Source organism: Cibotium barometz, chromosome 23 (assembly GCF_041138505.1).
Source record: "Cibotium barometz isolate CiBa-2024 chromosome 23, ASM4113850v1, whole genome shotgun sequence".
NCBI classification, from domain to species: domain Eukaryota; kingdom Viridiplantae; phylum Streptophyta; class Polypodiopsida; order Cyatheales; family Cibotiaceae; genus Cibotium; species Cibotium barometz.
This window is the reverse complement of record NC_141068.1, coordinates 46,626,759-46,648,330: the sequence shown is the minus strand read 5'-3', so window position 1 is coordinate 46,648,330 and position 21,572 is coordinate 46,626,759. Positions and strand designations below refer to the sequence as shown.

Genomic DNA, 21,572 nt, shown 5'->3' with positions numbered 1-21,572 from the left:
CTTCATGGAGGAAAAAATATATGAAAATGGCGGTCATAAGAACCTATGCCCAAAAATGGTAAAGTCCTCTCGCTGGTAGTGCACACTAAGCAACCAACAAATGGCAAAGTGACACAAGAACCTTTTGCTAGTAGTGCACTTATCCCACTCTTCATCTCCTTAAGATACCTCAAGTAGATTGGCATGAAACCTCAATCTAAGTCCTTGCCCATTAGTATACATAGTGTAGTGTAAATATAATTGTTTAGAAATAGTATACAAAGAAGATCTATATGAAAATTTAGAATAAACAAAAAGACAAAAATGAAGCCAAAAAGTAAAAGAAAGAAGGAGAAACTAGAAAATCAGAAAGAAACTAAAAAATAAAGAGGAGGAATGAGAGGTAAAAAGTTACATTGAAAGTATACTCATGGACGTGAGCATGGCTATGCTATGCTTACGCATGTGATGCTCCCTAGCTTCACTATTCATGGCCACAATATCCTCACAATCGTTACTACCTTATCCTCACACCATCTTGACATTTTCACTGTCATCATGCCCATGAACACCCTATCTTGGTGTCTCATCTAGCTCATAATCATTATCATGTAGAACCAAAAAAAAACTGATGGTAGAACAAGGAGATAGTGGGAAGATGATTTCCTTATTGGCCACATACATTTTCATCATGCCTTGTTATTGGCCACATACATTTTCATCATGCAAGGCATCTCCACCATCATGACTTCACAGCTAAGTAACTCAAACCAACCACGAAAGCAATCGATTCTAACCAAGCATTCAAGATGTTATGCTACATGAGGATGGTTTGAGAGGGTTCTCCACTTGGCATTGAAGTAATAACAAAGCTACATGGTGGGGTAATCTACTTGCACATGAGGGCTGATAGAAATCAAGACTTCAGGAGGGTAGCATATCATACAAGTGGGTGTTATGAAGCACTCTCACTGACCTAGACATCGCCCTTTACTTGGAGAAAATCAACCTCCTAGAACTTCAAAAACAACAATTATGGGCCCGAATCTATGGCAAGTAATCCAATGTCTCCTCACATGAAGACCTTTTTCTTTTGATTTGAAGAGTTAAAATCCTTACCCTTCTTCTTTTAAGTTAGAGCCTGGGGTCACGTTCAAAGACACCCAAGACTATTTTAAAGTATTGGCCCAACAAACGACTCTCTATATATAAGTCCTCTTGTTGTGGTGGGCACTCACATGATATGCGGGTTTGTTAGGTGGGGAACTACCTGGCACAAGATCTATGCGATGATCCTCGGGCCTCTCAAGTGGTAGTTCTCCTGGCAATGCATCGGCAAAACAATCTTTATATCCATTACGAAAATTCAACCTATCAATACATCCACATTCACATTACTTTGTTCAATGTTGTCACGAACAAAAACCAAGTATGCAGAAAGACTCTTTTTCATTGCCTTATTAATTTGGATGTCAGAGACGACTCGGATAGAATCCCCTTCCTTGCTAGCATCAATGACATGCATGAGGTCTCTATGCATAAAGATGATCCTGTTGGTTTTATATTCTTTGCGGGGCTCAAGCCTACGGTGCTAAGGCTTGCCAAGTAATATATCACATCCATTGAGTGGGGCAATCAAGAAATGCTCATGATCGAAATAACCCTGTATATGAATGCGCAACTTTCCAATAAGAGGAGGGACCTGCACCTCTTTGCCAACAAAAGCTGCCTCTGCTTCAATTTTTCTTTTTTCTTTTTTTTCAGAAAGAGACTTCTATTAAGTATGAGAAAAACATACAACAATCACAGCTATAAGCCGGAAGAGAATAGAATCACCCCAATATGTAAGGTGATTTCAACCACTGAGGAGCATCATGATGCAATGTAAGACCTGTGATACTAGAGGAAAAGAAGATGCCATGGTCCCATTTCCGCATAAATATCACACGCTTCGCCTGCGCAGAACGAGAGGGCCCCTGAATGCAAGCCCAAGTAGCCATAAGAGTGTGGATGATATCACCCCATATAGTACTAATGCACTGAGACCCAAAAATCTGGACACCCTCAATAGCCTCCATGCATCTAGCTCTCCAGATCTGCCATGCTGTAATACTGGCAATAATCTCCCAACTGGTGTCAATCCTCTGTCTAGGGGGTGTATAATCAGAGTGAGGAACATCCTGCAATAGACCATGTTGGGCAATACCTCTACGAATGAAAAAAACAGAATCTGTACCACTGTCCTCATAAAAAAGTTGCGGATTGGACTCGGAGAGCCAAGCAACTGCCCCCCAAGTCACATGCATGGCTCGGCCACTCAATTTGTCCATAAGTTGGGCTACAGGACCCCAAATCTGTTGTGCAATGCTGCACCCCCATAGACAATGTTGTACGGACTTAGAATCTGCCGCACATCTAGGACAAGAAGGTGCTACACCGAAAACTGATCTCCATTGATTGGTAGGGAGACCACCATGTAAGAATAACCAAAAGAAATGAGAGATCTGGCTCCTTCTGTATGAGTGCCAAAGTCTATGCCAATTTCTGCGCTGTATCATTGGAGAAATATCATAGCTCTCCCGCTTGCCAATGAAGGCTGCCTGGAGCAGATCCTGAATCTGACTGCGTGCTGGGCAGCTCTCGACAATCTTGCAAACCAATGAAGAAGGCTCGAGGGAGGAGACAGTAGATGCCAAGTCCACTTCAGAAAATATTCAAGGGGTGGCAGCAACCTCGGCCGGGGATGGAGCAGCAGCTGCGATGGATGCATAAAGACCAGAGAAGCCAACTCTCGCTGAAAAGACAAACCTCCGAGCACTAGAACCCGCTGGGAAAGAGGTGGGAGAAGAGGGGGATGGCGGAAGCTCACAGATAGGCGAGAACAAGGGCGGTGGTGTGGGAAGGGTGAAGAAGGGTGAGGGGGGGATCTCAAAGGAGGGAGGTGGAGGGCAGCACGAAGGAGGAGGGAGGTAGTGGGGAGGTGGGCGAAGGCGAGGGAGGGCAGGTGCGTGTAGGAGGAGAGGGGCGTAGGGTAGGGTAGTGTGAGGGAGGATGGAGGCAAGGGAGGAGGGTGATGGTGAGGAAAGCAGGCACGCAGAAGGGGGGAGCTCGAGCTCATCACCTTGGAAGTAGTTATATGTATTAGTATGAAGATCAGGCACATGGGCTCATATCAGATAATAAATACAATGACCGAGCCTCCATGACCACACTAATACCAAGATGTCAGACCATATGCTGCAGCCAGATAAAAGGTTGAAGGCCCATCTACTAAAGCCAGATCAAGCATTGAGAGCCCACCAGCCCCATGAGCAGTCCCTCACAAGAAATCAAGTTGGCAACTAAGGGCCCCACATCTGCAACTGCCACCACACAGAGAAAACTCAGAGGCCCAGAGCCTGAAGCACATAGATAAGGACTAGGGAGCTGCTTCCAAAACAAGGTTGGATCAAAACGTACGTACGGATCCAATCCGTACCGTACATCCGTACAGTACGGGGATCCGTACGTACGGATCGATCCGTACGTGTGGTTTTTTTTTTTTTTTGGGTGGGGTTTTCGTTGTTCACCTGCGACAAAGGTTTTTTTTTTGGGGGGTTTCGCGTTCTTTTGGGTTTCGCCGATCCGTACTGCCGCCAGCGACGATAGCACCTGGACTCGTCGCTCTGTACAGTCGCCAGCGCTCGCACACCTTCCGGTACAGTCTCTCTCTCTCCGAGTCTCCAGGCCTTCCCTTTGCTTCACCTTCCGGTACAGTCTCTCTCTCTCTCCAGGCCTTCCCTTTGCTTCTGTGTTCTTCTGCTCTCGCCCCCCTTTGTTGCCACCGCCCTCCTTTGCTCAACCATGTTCTGTGGTGTTGTATCTTCTGTGTTCTTCTGTGCTTGCGCCCCTTTCCCCACCCACCCTTGCTCAGGCCCCCAAGGCAGTAACATAACTCTCTCTCTCTCTCTCTCAGAGCCTTAGGCCACCATCTGTGGACCATGCACTTAGCTCTCAGTCTCTCTCTCCCTCTCCCTCTCCCTCTCACTCTCACCCTCACTCTTACCTGAGCTGCCCACTAAATATTATGCATTGCACGATTGCTGAATCCTGATTGAAATTGTATGGCATTGTGCATTGAATTTGTCAGAGCAATCATGCCGAAGCGAGAGAACCCATACTGGAAGGAGCACACCCACCCTTGCTCAGGCCCCCAAGGCAGCAACATAACTCTCTCTCTCTCTCTCTCTCTCTCTCTCTCTCTCTCTCTCAGAGCCTTAGGCCACCATCTGTGGACCATGCACTTAGCTCTCAGTCTCTCTCTCCCTCTCCCTCTCCCTCTCACTCTCACTCTCACTCTTACCTTTGCTGCCCACTAAATATTATGCATTGCACGATTGCTGAATCCTGATTGAAATTGTATGGCATTGTGCATTGAATTTGTCAGAGCAATCATGCCGACGCGAGAGAACCCATACTAGAAGGAGCACACAAACGTCATTCGCATTGTGACTACTCCAGGGCAGGCAGGTAGTGGCACTCGACAATGGCAGTGCAAGTACTGCAATTTCACCCTCACGAGTACAATTACTCGTGTCATCAAGCACCTCACAGGCATTGGCACCACCAACAATTGTGCAGGGTGCAAGAGAGTGCCACAAGCATTGAGAGATCAGTTGATTGCTGAAAATTTCCCTGCAATGGGGGCAGCTGGAAGAGGAAGAGGCACACAAGAGACACAGGATGCGCTTCATGATGCTCTTCTTGGGGACTTGGCTGGTCCATCCACGCAGGTTGATGAATCTCAGCCTGCCTCTTCTGAGCAAGCATCGTGTGCCAGAAAGAGGCCTTCTGTCATGCAAGATGAGAATGAGGGTGATACATATACGGAAAGGCAAACCACCTTGCCTTCTCGTGTGCATGCACAGTCTTGGGTCAAAGAAAGGCAAAAGGTGGCTGAGATGGAGATTGCTCGCACTCTCATAGAGTGCAATATCTCCTTCAATGTTTTGAGGACTGACCAATGGAAGAGGATGGTCAGAGCTATAGCCCAGGTTGGACACACGGAGTCATGGTCAGGGCTTGAGTACAAAAAGATGCGCACCACGATGCTTGATGAGCAAAAGGCCTTGATAGACAAGGCATTGGTGCCAGTGAAAGCAGGTTGGCAACAATTTGGTTGCACTATCATTTCAGATGGCTGGAGTGACACACGGCGACGACACATCATCAATATTCTTGTCTCTTCATGTCTTGGTACGTATTTCTTACGCGCTGTGGATGCTGGGAAGGCAGGCGAACGCATCACTGCTGAGAGTATCTATGAGCATATTCGCCAGGCAATTGTTGAAGTTGGTCCAGAGAATGTGGTGCAGGTTGTAACAGACAATGCTGCTAATTGCAAGGCAATGGGAGACATGGTGGAGGTGGAGTTTCCTCGCATTGTGTGGACTCCCTGTGCAGCCCATTGCCTTGATTTGCTTATGGAGGACATAGGCAAGGTGAGTTGGGTGCAACCCACAGTTTCTGATGCCACGAAGATCACTACATTCTTCAGAAAGAAGTAGCAGGCATTGGCTATCTTTAGGAGCCACAGCAACCTAGATATGGTGCGGCCATCCAAGACAAGATTTGCCTATATGTATTTGGTGCTACACAGGCTTTTCAAATTGAGAGATCCACTATTACAGACAGTTGTGGATCCAAAGTGGAGAGATATGTATCATTCACAGACAGAGCCCACCAAATACATACAGAGACGGATATTGGATGAGACCCTCTGGACGGATGTGCAAACTCTCTTGGTGGCTTTGCAGCCAGTATTTGTACTTCTGCGAGTCACAGACATGGAGGGCTCCACTTTGGGCTTAGTGTACCACCTCTTCATGCAGATGAAGAGTCATATCGCAGCCTGTACGTCCCTGACACAGAATTGGTAAGTAAAATCTTGATTCTTGATGGCCGATTACAGAATCTTGATTCTTGAGTCTTGAGTCTTGACTTACTAATTGCTCTACTTCTCTATTTATTTTACTCTTGCAGCCGAGATGATATATTGGCTGTTGTGGATTATCGATGGGGGTATATGAGTCGCCCCATTCATGGGATGGCTGCATTCCTCCATCCTTTCTACAAGACGCCACTTCTCTTTCATGATAGGGAGCTGCTCACCTTACGAGATAGGTACATTAATAGTATGTATGATGTGGAGCAGCAATTGGAGATTGATGCGGAGCTCTGCAGTTGGGTCAACAACTTGGGACCCTCATTTGCTAGAGTTGTTGCTCTTAGACCAGAGGCCACCAAGCTTCCTCTTACTTGGTGGCAAAACTATGGAAGACAGGGTCTTCCACAGCTTACAGATATAGCTCTGCGAGTGCTATCTCAGGTATGTATATCATGTATGTACTATGGACTATGAACTAGTCTTGTGAAGCTTATTGGGAATTTCTGAGCTCACATGAATGAAGCACTTTTTTTGAATTGGAGTATAGGATTGTTCAGCAGGTGCTTGTGAGCGCAACTGGAGCGCTTACTCGCTCATACATACAAAGATACGCAATCGTTTGAGCACCTCTCAACTAGAGAGACTGGTCTATTGTAGGGCCAACATGAAGCTCGTACGAGCTTATCATGCTTTGGGCACCCCAAAAGAGGTGAGTTTATCCTATTCATTCTCTTGTGGGGATTGGCCTCCCATTTACATAGCTTTTATACTATAGTATACAAAAAGTTGAGTCGTTGACACTGCGCATTCTCTTTGGTTTTACGTTGAATAGGTGGATCCAACACGTGTCAAGCTGGTCCCAGATCCTACCACCATTGATGAGGCAGAGCAACAGTTGAGAGATGAGCAGGACGAGATTCTTTGCCTCCTGCATAGAGAGCTGGAGAGTGTGGACAGGCGGGTGACGAGATCGAGAGCCCGAGCTTATAAAATTCAGCTACATGAGGGACCTGCAGATGCAGAGAGTTCTGGCCGGAGAGGCGCCCGGAGAGGGAAGCTGCCTATTCAGACTCCTCGAGCACGTGCGAATGAGGCCGTTCGCCTCATTCACACTACCCAGCAGGATGATGCAGAGACAGGGACAGGGACATCTGAGGCAGCCCACCCACCTGTGCCCATGATGACAGGGCCTGAGTATGATGACGAGGGCAATGTCATCACGGAGGGTTATATGCTTGATTCTCCAGGGTCATCATCCTCATCGGATGATGAGTTTTGATTTGGATTACCTTAGTTTTGATTTGGTGTTGTATGGACATGGCACATTTTGTCATTATTCATAGACTCATTTTCAAATTTCATCATTTCTTGATGTGAATTGTGAGTTGTCACGACTCACTTGTGACAATGTGACTTGTCTTAAGTAATAAGTATTAAGTATTAAGTACGATTAACTTATTAAGTATGATTGACGACTTTGTGATTCTAATTTCTCACTTTTGAATTAGTAGGTTTTTGACCTTGTTGTGTCTCTATTTCGAAAGTTTTATATGTCAATGTGGACATGGACTGAAATTTAATGTAGGTGGCTGAAATTTCTGAGATTTTATGTATTTTTATGTATTTTTACCAATAGTACGTATTTTTACGTACCTTAAAATTTTTTTCCGTACCAAACAACGTACAGTACGTACGGATCCGTACAGTACATAACGTTTGGAACCACCTTGTTCCAAAAGTTAACTGAGGACCCATGGGAGCTTGAATAGGCCCTCAGCTGAGATCGACTAGCTGAGGTTGGCACCCAGCAACTCCTGCTGCTGTACAGTAGCATTTAACTCCAGCATCTAGCTCTACTTGTCTTTCTTTTTTTACTTCAATGCTATTTCAGTGCTACTAATTTAACTAAGTGTTTACACACACACACACACACGTATGTATATGTGCGTGCATGCGTGTTAATTGCCCTCAAGTCAGGTGAGTAAATTTGGATAGGTCAGCTCGGCAGAGGCAGTTGGGTTCGTTTAACATCATCCACATGTATGTATATGTGCGTGCATGCGTGTGAATTGCCCTCAAGCCAGGTGAGTAAAATTGGATAGATTAGCTCGGCAGAGGCAGTTGGGTTTGTTTAACATCATCCAAAGCGATATGTCACTTACCACATTTAATGGATCACACAACCCATGTTCTAGTCAGTCCTTGGGTCATATAGATTATATGGTCTCTATTTTAGGAAATTGAGCTAAACTTGTTACTTGACTTTATCGTACATGCAAGCAAGTAAGTCTGATATACATTATTATTATCATCATTATTAATTTTGCAGAAAAGGGACTTCTATTAAGTAAGAATAGACCATACAAAATCATGGCTAGAAGCCGGAACAAAAAAAATTATCATCCTAGAATGTATGGTGCTCTCAACCAATCTGGGACACAAAGTTGCCAAGAGAGTCCTGTGGGGGTTGACGAGAAAAAGATCCCTTGATCCCACTCCCTCATGAAAACAGTGCGCTTTGCTTGTGCAGATTTGGATGATCTCTGTATACGAGCCCATGTGGCCATAAGAGTGAATAATAAATATCCCCCCATATAGTACAAATGCACGGAGTGTCATATATCTGGATGGTCTCTATAGCATTTGTGCATTTGGCCCTTGAAATCTGCCAAGCTGTGATACCGGCAATGATCTCCCAAGTATTATCAATCCTTTGTAGAGGTTGCCTATATTGTGTACGAGGAATATCTAGTAGCAATGTAGCATGCACTGTCGGGCCACACCTCTGCATATCATTCCAAACCCTTGCCCTCAAAAAAATATTTGTTGACCAAACTGAGTGCTTAGTGAGCCAAGTAATAGCACCGCAAGTAACATAGATGGTATCTCTCCTCAATCTGCTCAAAACTGAGCTATAGACCCCCAATTCCTCTGAGCATATCTACACCCCCATATGCAATGTCGTAGTGTCTCAAAAGCTATCGGGTATCTAGGGCTGGCAGTGTCTGCACCAAAAATAGCCCTCCATTGATTAATGGGGAGGCCACCATGTAAGAATAACCAAAAGAATTGGGAGATCTGGTTCCTCTTGTATGAATGCCAAAGTCTGTGCCAAATTCTCTTTTGAGTCAATGGGGTAATGTCATAACTCTCCCACTGCGGCCTAAGTGTAGGAGTTCTTTGAACTGTCCAAGTAAAAGGAGCCTAGCATTACAAACAATGTAGCTGAAAAAAGGTTGACTCTTCATTGGATTGGGTGCATCAATCCATTCCCATTCACTAGGATCCCAATGAAGATATCTAATAGGACATCCACCACATAAGCAGCAAGACCCATGGGTCACAATATGAGGGGGACTTCGATATAGAGAATTAGAGTCTTTTGGACTCTTAAGGAAAAACACCCTTTGCTGGCCCTTTCACCTCTTAGATGGACTCCATCATTGACTCTTGGTAGAGGACCATGGCATGGCTGTCCCCTTCCCGGGCACCATGTGTCTAGGAATTTGATATAGAGAGTCTTTGTCAGACTCCTAAGGAAAAATTCACTTTTTCCAGCCATTTCACCCCTTAGATGGACTTCGTCATTGACTCTTGGGAGAGGAGTCTGAGTCTTTTTTGGACTCCTAAGGAAAAATTCACTCTTGCCGGCCATTTCACCCCTTAGATGGACTTCGTCATTGCCTCTTGGGAGAGGACCATAGCATAGCTATCCTCTTCCCTTTCATCTAGATACAGGCACCAAGGGTCCAAGCACATGCTGATACCCCATGTAGCAATCCTTTTACATCGGAGTTAGTTACTTCTAACTGTATAGTTTTTGACTATTGATTACTTTATTAAAGTTTTGAATTTGATCAAAGCATAGACTTTGTAAGAGACACGGAGAGTAGAACACACCTTCTCAAAGCTGGATACACACAAAATCTGCCTACCCCTGCTGTGTCCAACTTTTCAACAGCAAACTGAGACCGTCCAATGAAGACGACGCTTGCACACATGAAGGAACATTTCTTGACCACCAGCTGACTGGGACGCCAACCCATGCCTGTCAAATGGTTGGGGATGGACAGCCTCCCATGCCCCCACCCTAGAGGAATGCTTACAAGTCCAATAACTGCCAAGGGGTGGTGGGCTTTTAGTTATTTTCTTTTGGCATTTATCTTTTGCAAAGTCCTGATGGTGGGCAGGCAATTGACGGGTGCTGCCTGCAAGGACGCTTGGCCCACTTTTTTTCCATGTTAGCTCAGCTGACCAGCGCCCTGCATGTTTGTATTCAGCCTTTATGGTCATCACAGTTCTTGATTTCTGTATTGTTGGGACAAAAACAATGCTATGGTTGAGAACTTTGCATTTGGGTCCAGGCAAATGAGGAGGATATCTGGATTGCAAAGACTTTGGAAGAAAATGATATAGGTGTGGAGAGAGAGGAGCGTGTGATTCACCAACTGATCAAAGATTCTCCGGAGCTGCAAAGTCTACGAGCGAAACTGCAAATCGCTGAAATTAGCAGGCAAAGGCATCAACAGGTGCGTATTAACTTTTTTCTCACTTTTCATAAAAAACAGCAGAAGATTCTTTTTCTTGCTTACAAGTGATAGGAATAAGGGATGATAATTTTTGAGTTTCTTTTTAAGACCTTTCTAGTTGCGAGAGAAACGGCTCTTAGAACTAGAGCAAGCTGCTCGAAACGCTACCTTTCACAAGGCAATGGAGCAACATATTGCAGAAGAAGCAAGAAAAGAGCAAGAGCAGCTTCATCAAAGACAGATGCTACAGGCATGCACACAAAACTTTCAGATCTTGTCTAGTATCCAAATGCCTACATTAATACCATATTCTACTGTTCTACTGTGCTATAACATCCCATTTTTCAAATGTTACAGCACTTTGATTCAAACAACATGCAGAAATTTGACATGAATCTCCTTTTTATTGGGGCTGCGCAGGGGGGTGGGGTGTGTAGAAGTAGTTTGTAATTACCTTCAACTGCTCTTCGTGAAGCAGGTTGCTTATAGTTTGGTGTTTGTTGTAACTTGCTGTCACATAGTTAAGATTGGAGCATTTAGTTGTACGGGCAACCGAGATAGAAAGGATTGGAGCAAAGGGTAAGAAAGAGGATGAAAAATTAGAAGGGGACATTTCTCAGCATGAGGGGAGGAGAAACAAAGGGGGAAAAATAACTTTTCTTAAAATGCCCAAGTTACATGAGGGGCTAAGCTGGCTGGGCACAAACTTCCCTTTCATCATCTTCCCCTTCACTCCCTCTGCCTTGCTGCCACTCCTTGGTTCTCAGCTCACACTCATGAATATGTGCTTTGTTTGATTTTGATCCTCTTTGGTCTTTATTCACAAGAAGCAAGAACACTCTCAAAAGAAATTTCTTGGCCTTCCGCTCCTTTCCACCCTGGTGCTTTAGCAATCAGGAAGGTGTTGTGCATTACAAACCTCCAGCTTCTCAGACACCGTTTCTCAAAGGTGGAGTATGATGCCTTTTTAACCTACAAAATGTGTTCAGTATTGCCATTAGGGACACTACATTTTATTGAGATCCTTGGCTGCACTGGTCTTTGACTTTCTTGTAGTACAGAGGTTTTTTTATCACGACCAACTTCCTTAAGGAGTACCATAATTTGCTAGTGCTAGTCAGCCAGGTTGGTAAGGGGATAGGACTTGAGATTTACAAATCAAAGCAAATGATGAAAATTATGATTGAAAACTACTAATCAATCAACTTTTGATCAAGAACAGTAATGAAAGCAAGGATGCACTAATCAAGACTACAACTCAATGATTCTCGTCAACCAAGCTCTTACAATGAGCAATGGATAACATCAATCTATAGCTCAAAATAGGAGCATTTTTACGAACACTGGCTTGAGTCTCTCAATCAAAGCTCCTTAAGGAGTACCATAATTTACTACCTCCTTAAGGAGTATCATAATAGGCAGCCAAGCTATATGCAGTGGTGGGAATGTGGACAGAGAAGTGCCGAAGGAAGCACTGGTTTGATGCCAGTGTGAAGGAACACAAGTTTCATGTGGGTGACCCAGTATAACATCAAGAAAGGAAAAAGAAACTAAAACTTGGTGGACTAGGACCCTACAAAGTGGATGACTTCTCCAAGAGCGGTGCAGTGGTTGTAAGGTGATGGGACTTGAGATTTGCAAATCAAAGAAAATGATGAAAATTATGATTGAAACCTAATAATCAATCAACTTTTGATCAAGAACACTAATGAAAACAAGGATGCACTAATCAAGACTACAACTCATAATGATTCTCATCAATCAAGCTCTTCTTACAATGAGCAATGGATAACATCAATCTATAGCTCAGAATAGGAGCATTTTTACGAACACTGCCTTAAGTCTCTCAATCAAAGCTGAATTTTCTCACCCACCCATGATTCTCTCAATCAGCCCATGTGGCTTCTCAATTGCATCACTATGAATCTACAACTTTTCACCTTTCATCATTTTACATTCAACAAACAACCTTAGATCAAATCAAACCTTACATCGAAGATATGCACCACCCTTGCCTCTTCTCACACAACACATGCCTCCCCTCAAATTGCAAATTCCTAACACAACATATTGACGGATGCCTGCCACCAACCAAACATGCAGACCTGATATTTCAACAATGGGAGTTCCACAAGACTGTCTTAACAGCACTCGTTATGGAGAGAGTTTTTTGTGTTTAGATGGCACCACTTTTCCTTAAAAGGGCTGATCTTTTGGGCCATCAAATACAAAGTTACTCATGCAGACAGATGAGTTCTCCTGGTAGCGGTTCTGCCTTTGATAGACTTGATAACAAGTCATTTTTTTATTAGTCAACTTTCTGTGCCTTTTAGATCCAGCACATATAATTCATGAATCATCGTGTGCTTCTACCTGAGATTTCATGTCAATGGTAGAAACAGGTAGTGAGCCTTTGCATTCATGCTAGACAACTTTCATTTTCTTTAAGGTGCCATTCTTGGCATCTGCCTGCTTCTGGCATTCAGTGTATTGTCTCTTTAGGCAGAATAATTGTACTTTATTTGGTTAGTCATGGTGTTTTCAAATGAAAGACTGTTCTGAAAGGACTTTAAGTTGTGGGTGATTAATCATTGTATGACAACTAGCAACAGATTAGGGACTAATCGTCCACATGGTTGCAGCTTGTTTCAAAGCAAAGCTTGGACCGACAGTTGCTTGAGAAGGAACTACAGAAACAAAACGAATTTGAAGAAAAAATGCAGGAACACGAGAAAATGGATCAGGTGATAGCAATCATGGAGCTTTTTACTCTTTTCATAATCAGCATATTAATTACTTTGAAATGTTTAGATTTTAAGCTTTTTTGGAAAAGTGGCTAAATAAGCTACATGCTGCCTTAACTATGTAGTATGTATTGATGTTCTGCAGCTTATAGCTGAGGTTCAAGAAGACCTCGATCGTGATGCAAAGCTCAAAGTGTATTCAATCTCACATATCTACCGATGTTTGGTGGTTAACTGTAAAATCTTGCTATGCTACCACAATTAATAGCTTTCTGGTGGTGGAGAAACGCACCCCCAACCACCCTCTAAAACTCATCTTGGAATTGTGGAGGTCTTCATTGGTTTTGCACTGTTTCCTTCCGTGAAACATTTTGTGATGGGTGTGCATGCGTTCCTGCATGCTCGTGTTTGTGTATGTGTGTGTATGTTGACTCAAAAGCAATTAATAGCAACAAAAAGTAACATGAAAATGACATTGTCCTCATTGGGGAAGACCATTCTTTCGGGTAGAAAATTACGGATGGTAAGAGATGTGATTTCTTGTTTTACAAGTTCTTTTTTGTTCATCAACACTAACATACAGCGTGTGCTCATACTGCGCAACTTCACAGCACTAAGCAAGCAGAGCAACGGCGGTACATGGCAGAATACCTTCAGCAGCAAGGCAGATTGCAACTGAAAAAAGTAAGTCTAGTGTATTTCTGTTGTATGTTGAAATACCAATCAAATTATCTAGAAGCGTTTGTGCACATCTGCATCGAAGCTTGCATTTACGTATATCTTTGGCCAACCATTTTTGTACTAGTGCATGCATGCACAGCACACTAATTTTACATGATGATTCATCAGGAGAGAGGGGGGGGGGACGGGAGGATATAGTATCAGGTTGGCAACCTGGCAATAAGGTGCTGTGCCTTAAAATGTTTGAAAAGAAGATTTTGCAGTAGGTATGCCTTATGGAACATTCTGTACAAATACAGTATGGATCATGGGGTTTCCGAACATACTGACTGATCTGAAAAAGGGCCTATCAATGCAAAATGAAACATCAGTTATTGGGGCACATCCTTTCATCCATATTAGAAAGCTTCTCAATGATCAGTCCATGGTTTTCCCCCAAACTGAAACAATCAGCATCATCATCTCCAATCACAAAACAGGGATACAGCAGACCACAAAACTACCAAACAATGGTTGTGGCCGAAGCAACATTCAAGGCACAGCTAATGATACTAGGGGTCAAAGCTCTGAGTGAAGCTAATTCACAAACCAACAATGGGAGTAGGCTAATTTGTGTGGAGAGGATGATTGCACGCACCTTATTGTCTCCAACTAGCAGGCCCGAATCTACTTCCATACCCAATTCTCAATGCTAGACACCACAGCACACCATACCCTAGTAACCACAACCACCTCAACATAGAATCCAAAACTCCAGCCCATAAGCCTCATCCATGTAGCCCGTATGCTTGGTGTATGCAGAACATACGCTCCCTTTCTGCACAGTTCTTTCTAATGTAGCATAATTTATATTTACTGTTTTGGTTCAGAAAAAGGCAACATATCTTATATATTGTGTCCTGATCAACACTTTCTGTGATTGTAACGTATACCTAAATTATGTACCATGCCTGACGTTTTTAACCACCTTGCTGAGATTAGAAATAGTTTTTGTGACTGATTGGCCAGTGAAAGTGAGGTGCATACAATGCATGAGATGTATGAGGTTTAAGGAGGGGGCTGTTGAACTGTACTAGGAGTGCGAATCCGTGAGGACTTCCTGTTTGGCTAGGCCAGTGAGGGTGCACTCTGATTCACTTCCAGGGGTGTAATTGAGTGAGCCTCGGATGTTCTATACATTCTGTTTGTGACATGATGGTGCTACTTACTTGGAGGTGTGATTGGAGCTTAGTGGGGTAATGCTTTTCAAAGGCCTTCCTACGATATAAATTGGCTGTAGAAAAAAAATTTGGCTGATTTTTTTATTGCATTCAAAGATTTCTTGAGTTCCTTGAGTCTCCAATCATTTTGCTGCTTTTATGTGCTATCACATCCCCAGGGCGATTGTCCTCTACCTCAATAACTACTTGTTTCATGCAACACCACAAAGCTTTTCCAATCGCGTGTGAATTTTGTGGTAACTCTGTTGCCGAGACTGTGATCAGTAGGGTGTAGTGTAAGAAGTCAGCAGATGCAAAAGATTTGATTACGGTAATTCACCTTAAAGTCTCATACTTTTAGAAGGTTATATAACATGCTTTGCATGATGGATTTGAGATCTAAAGCTTAGCAAGTAAAATCTCATCAAGCCAATTTTTTTCCTGATTATGGGAGCCATATGACACCAGCCTGTCTAGGAAGGGGTTGGGTCCTCTCTAACAGCTCATAGAATATGAGGACCAAAGATGTATGGCGTTATTTATTGAGGTACAGATATATTGTCATGAGAGGTCAGAAAAGATGAAGAAACCAGAGCCAGACATTTTACATCATTCTTTCAGACATTGGCCAGTGGCAAGCTAGAGAGCTGGGTTGGGAAGAGGAGACATAGTGGTACTCGTAACTCAACAAGAGTACAATTCGAGAGACCCCCACCAAAGGGAGTTGTTGTCACAACTTCCTGACAGCTAGCTGCCCCCAAGCGCCCCTGAAAAAAGCCTACAAGTCTAGGATTTTTGTGACCACAGTCACTCAGAGGAGATCAGCACACAGCCCCTCAAAAGGTGAGTTTCTGAGTTTTAATTGTTGCCTTGACAAAGAGCAAGCTCACAGCTCTCCAAGAGGAGCATATGGACAAAATTCACCAAGGTTTGGCATCCACCATGTGACATCCATATGCCCACTTGACCTGACATTTCTATTTTCATTTTGCTTTTATGTTAGCCCCTAAGGGGTGTATATAGGCATCCTCCTTTTTTAAACAGTTTGTATACATTCTATATCATGTGGGTGTCGTAAGGCATTTTCACCTCCACAGAGGTGATTTTTCTTTCCTTCTCTGTGTGGATGTTATGCACTACACAGGAGGTGACAGGAGGTGGAGACACATTGTGCTTGTGCCCAGCACACCATGAAATCTTAGCCTGTTACCAGTGTCTCTTCAGGGAGGGTCCGATCCCTTACAACTACCCATTGGGTATGAGGACCAGATGTTTGTTGGTCTCTTCTTTCATTAGATCATAATCTTGCAATAGTAACTTATATGTTCCCTTCTTTCATTGATAGTGCACTTGTCAAATTTCAGCATTGAAATCTTGTGTTGTGCGGTGTCTTTTCATAAGTGTTTCAGTGTATTAATACACAAGAGTGTACCGAAAGTGCTCAATCCCGTAAGGGAATATTACAAGATGACCCATGTTATATTGGCGTACAAGCTTGGAAGATGGAGATTGTCCGGCTGCATCTAAAAATGCTAAAAGAAAAAGGATGGGTGTTAGTAAATTCATTATTCAATTATTTATGTATCTGATTCTTAGAGGGATGATCTTGAATGACTCTAGAAACGAGAGGAAGAAGAAGCAGAGAGACAGATTGTAGAGTACCAGCGACAATTGGATCAACGCGTTGCTGAGAAGGAGGCGAAGGTGAAATTGAAGAAAGAGCAAGATGAGAGGTGCTGTTCTGATCTATTCCATATTATGCGCCTTTTGAAAGGGTGGATTCTAATATGGATTGAATATTATCTTCCTCTGTTCAGTGTTGATGTTCGTGGCTTTTTTTTTTTTTCCAAGAAAGAGACTTCTATGAAGTATGAAAAAGGCATACAACAATCACAGCTATAGAATAGAATCACCCCAATATGTAAGGTGATTTTTGTGGCTTATTTTTACAGGATACATGCTGCACTCTCAGCTGGAAAACTAGACGAGGCACGCCGAAAAGAGGAGCTTGAGAAAACAATCAATGACTACTTCTTTGAGGTGGCTGAATCCCAACATCAGAAGCGACAACAGGAGCTGCAAATACAGGTAAAAAGGGCCCCCTTATTGCTTTCCAACCATGTTTTTGAGCATGTGTAGATACTTTACAAATTGGTGCACTCATGTTTTTCTTGCTCCTCCGTACAGAGAGAGCAAGTTCGTGAGAATCTTAGAGCTGCTAGCGAGATGTATCAAAATCTCAAGGAGCAGCGAAAACAGGAGGAAATTGCAGAGAGGGAGAGTTTCAAGAAGAAAATGTTGGATGATTTGGCTGAGGTTAGTTTTATTGTATGCTCATAACGTATTTTGGTCGGGGACATTTTGATGTAAAGTTTCACATGGTATAGTTTTGCTGTAGTGCTTCATGAAAGCAGATCCTATCTGTTATAGGATGCGAATTCACCAAATTGCATGTCATAGTGTCAACAAGCACCAGAGAGAGAGAGAAAGGAAGAAAGTAATATTAAGGTCTGCGGAAGACCCAAAGGGCCCATGAGACTAAAAGTAGCATCCAGTACATCAAACGACCAATTGTATCACCCCTCAAAACAGAATAAAAGTAAAGTAAACACTAGAGATATTCACTGTGTATGATCGACTATTGGGCATCTCCCATGGTGTCATCGCCTGAGTGGATTGGATGGGATGAACCAGCCTGAAGGAAAAGAAGATGAGCATCCTCCTGAATTCCTTCATGGAGAGGAATTCGGGAGAGTAAAAACTAGAGATAGTCACTGCGTATGATCGACTATCGGGCGTGTCGTCGCCTGAGTGGATTGGATGGGATGAACCAGCCTGAAGGACAAGAAGATGAGCATCCTCTTGAATTCCTTCATGGAGAGGAATTCGATCGTCTTTGTCAGTAGGATGGGCACATCTGCTGACAGGCACATGTAGGCCTCTCTTGGTCCTCTAATCCATGTGGTCCTGCCTGAAATTCATGCATCCCCTGTAACCCCCACTGTGGTCCATCATCAGACTCTTGGATTCTTCTGCATAACACCGAGAATCGATCTTGAAGCTTGAGGAACTTTATTTCCTTCCTTCTGGTCCCTCTGCTCACAAAAGTGCCAACAAATGTCTTTGTAAAATCATTTGCATAGAGCAAGATGGGAACCGATGTGAATGGGGAGCCTGGCCCACCAAGTCTATCAATGAAGTGAAAGATCTCACTTATATATGAGCCAATTAATGTCCAAGAAAGAGGGCGTCCCTGCTGTTTTACCCCAATTGTGCTAGTGATCTCAGCAGACATGTCACTTCGTGCTTGGACTCTACATGTAACGGACTCATATAGAGCCATGACTCCCCCTATCATCTCCGATGGTAGGGCTAGATCCTGAAGCCCGTTGAAGAGGGGTGCCTGAGATACAATGCCAAATGCTTTGCGGAAATCCATAAAGCAACAGTAAACGTACCACTTATGCAACTTGGCCTCCTTAATGATGGCTCTCAGTGTGAAGGTGTGGTCCAATGTAGAGGGGTGCCTGAGATACAATGCAAATGCTTTGCGGAAATCCATAAAGCAACAGTAAACGTACCACTTATGCAACTTGGCCTCCTTAATGATGGCTCTCAGTGTGAAGGTGTGGTCCAATGTAGAGCTGTTCTCTAGCTATGCACCCATGCCTCTTTGCCAGGGAACCAACCTTGGCGTTCAGCACAGATCCATATAGTTTGGCCAACATGTGGCCAATCATGATAGTGTGGTATCCAATGGGTCCCTGGCCTTATGGAATTGTTATGATAGTGTTACTAGAACAAGAAGGGGGAAAACCTTGGCAAAGAGCCATGTTATAAATATATAGGCCACTAGGGGGGCCCAAGCATGCATGTGGTGAAATCATGTGTGGTAGTTATTGGGAGCTAATGGGTCCTTGGCCTTATAAATTGCTATCATAGTGTTACTAGACCAAGAAAGGGGATAACCTTGGCAAATAGCCATGTTAATCATATCGGCCGGTAGGGGGGCCAGCGTATCATATGCATGAGCAAATATGTCCTTGTGATTCTTAGCTTTGCCATGCCGTAGTTTATGTATGGCCTTCGTAACATTGGAGGTGATTGAGGTGGGTTGTGGGGTGTGGTTGGGTATGTGATATAATAGGTGTGCCAAATGGATCATAGGCTGGGTGGCTTTTGTTTTGGGGGAGGCTTTGATCCTTAAAAAACAAGAAAAAGATCCTTCTATTAGCTATATTGCACCATGCCTGCCAGATGTGCCATGCTGCAATGCTGGTGATGATCTCACCACTAATAAGTGCCAGGGGACCAGGCTACTACTGGAGAGTCGGGAGTGGGGATATACTCTATCCTACGATGGGTGACCTAAGGGCTTGATCATCATTTGTTTCCTCGTAGTGAAGGGCAGGTCTTGACTCCTTGCCCAGGCAACTTGTTACATGCGCGGAAGCTCTGTGTCATCTTTCAGCCCTAAACACCTTTCATAGGAACATCTTGATGAAAAACACAAAGAAGAGATGGAGCGAAGAGAGAGAGAGCTGTATTTTCGGTATATTCATGTAGTATAAAAAGGGTACATGTTTCTGGCAACCATAGGCATGCCCCAAAACCTAATCTAGACCTCAAGGGTCCTATTTCTAGATCTGCCCTCAAGTGTGGAGAGATGACTCTACTATCTAGATTTCCTGGCTGAGTCTTATATAGGCGTTTTGGACACCCACTCATGATGGCCGACTGCTGTCGGCTAGCTTCAATGGATGCCACTCACACCTAGCCGACTTGGTCTTGATCCATGGGGTTCCATTCTGGTGTCCTCCCTGATGCCCTAAATGGTCTGTTTATTTGTTGCCCTTTAGGCATTAACCTTGGGATTAGCATGTTCACGTGCATGCACATGACATCCCCTTCTGCTAAACCTGATGACAGGATTGCAACTTTTCACCTTGAATGATTGTCATCATCTCCTGTCTCCACGAATGGTCTCCCATACTGGTCATCCTTCCTTTCCTGGCACATTGAAAACCTTGCCTTAGGTCTTGACTCCACTCCAAAGTCTGGCTTAGATGTGTGCATGTGTTCCACTTGTCTCCTGGCCCTTCATGCGCTGTTCTTGAACACTTTCTTTGGTCTTCTTTTCTTGAGTATTGAGTTTGGCATCCTCACTCCACCCCTTGGATGATCATCATCCCTTGGAACCGTTTTCTAAAAGCCTTTCTTGGAATGGCCCAAGTGGCATCCGACTCACAGGGTTGCCATTCCTCTTGGGTCTTGTGGGGAACACCACCAACCAACCTTCTGGAACTTCTTCCCAAGTCTCGTGTTACTCTCCTTGGATTGTGAACCTTCATCTGGGACACCATCAGTGCTTAGCCTTGTTGAGCTGATGCTCTGATACCAATGTTACATGCGTAGGAGCTCTGTGTCTTCTTTCAGCCCTAAACACCTTTCATGGGAATATCTTCATGCAAAACGCAAAGAAGAGATGGAGAGAGAGATAGCTGTATTTCTAGTATATTCGTATAGAAAAAATAAGGGTACATGTTTATGGCAGCCATAGGCATGCCCCAAAACCTAATCTAGACCTCAAGGGTCCTATTTCTAGACCTGCCCGGGCTCAAGTGAGGCGAGATGACTCAAAAAATTTCCTGGCTGAGCCTTATATTGGCCTTTTGGACACCCATCATGCTGGCCGACTGCAGTCAGCCAGCTTCAATGGACATAAAATCCATTAAAGCTGCCGACCAACCCAAAATGCCACTCACACCTGGCTGACCTGGACTTGATCCATGGGGATCCATTCTGGTGTCCTTCTGTGCCTTGTTGATGCCCTAAATGTTGTGTTTATTTGTTGCCCTTAAAGGATTAGCCTTGGGATTAGCATGTCCATGTGCATGCACATGACAACTGCCCTCCAAGTGATATGGGAGGAAGTCCGAGAGGTTGGTGAGAGGAAGAAGAATCCTCATCCAAACCCACTACGCTTTGGGATAGTCCTAAAGGCAATGGCACTGCCACTCCAACGGGTGGTTGCATCTCATGCACTACGCTGGACAACCACCAGTGGCCAGCCACGTGCCAATTGCCAAACTCTTGTGAGCTACCTGCTAAAGGAAAAGAGTGACCTTCCGAGGTCGGAAGTTGTCCCGACTCCCACAATCCCTTCCAGTAGTCTCTAAGGAAGCTAGATGAGATGTCCTAGGAGAACTAGAAGTCTGCTGAAGTGGGAGTACAATCAATCTCATGCATCTAGAGGATAGAGGATGGTTGGGCTCTCTAGGCTTAAGGGGTTTGCCCACTCCCACTCACCTGGGTTCCGCTGAATCCACATCAAGGGTCGGCCCTCCCAGAGCCAGAGTCTCCAAGACCTGTCGTGAGCTCGACGTGCCACCGGTGCTCGTGGAAGCTGATGATCCGGACCCCTCTAAAGTGAGCTACCACTAAAGTCCTCTACTTGGGAAAAGGTCAGACGTCCATGACATCTGATTGAGAAAATGAGAGCTAGTTCCCATCT

General features: G+C 44.1%; 2 protein-coding genes and 1 pseudogene across 2 annotated transcripts in view; all 3 read left to right on the top strand.

The window, feature by feature from the left end:
* The window catches only part of LOC147626006 (uncharacterized), a 47,974-nt gene that overhangs the window by 22,210 nt on the left and 4,192 nt on the right, over nt 1-21,572 (top strand). Inside the window, exons 6-13 of the mRNA XM_086817575.1 lie at nt 10,270-10,434; nt 10,553-10,684; nt 13,077-13,178; nt 13,324-13,373; nt 13,790-13,862; nt 16,679-16,791; nt 17,011-17,146; nt 17,246-17,374. Coding sequence (XP_086673701.1) covers nt 10,270-10,434; nt 10,553-10,684; nt 13,077-13,178; nt 13,324-13,373; nt 13,790-13,862; nt 16,679-16,791; nt 17,011-17,146; nt 17,246-17,374 — 900 coding nt within the window. The remainder of the gene's footprint in view (nt 1-10,269; nt 10,435-10,552; nt 10,685-13,076; nt 13,179-13,323; nt 13,374-13,789; nt 13,863-16,678; nt 16,792-17,010; nt 17,147-17,245; nt 17,375-21,572) is intronic.
* Nucleotides 4,413-5,897, top strand: LOC147626008 (uncharacterized; annotated as a pseudogene).
* Nucleotides 6,020-7,261, top strand: LOC147626007 (uncharacterized). The gene is made up of 3 exons (XM_086817574.1): nt 6,020-6,346; nt 6,453-6,614; nt 6,738-7,261. Exons 1-3 carry the CDS (start codon nt 6,044-6,046, stop codon nt 7,182-7,184), a joined length of 912 nt encoding a protein of 303 aa, XP_086673700.1. The 5' UTR covers nt 6,020-6,043; the 3' UTR covers nt 7,185-7,261.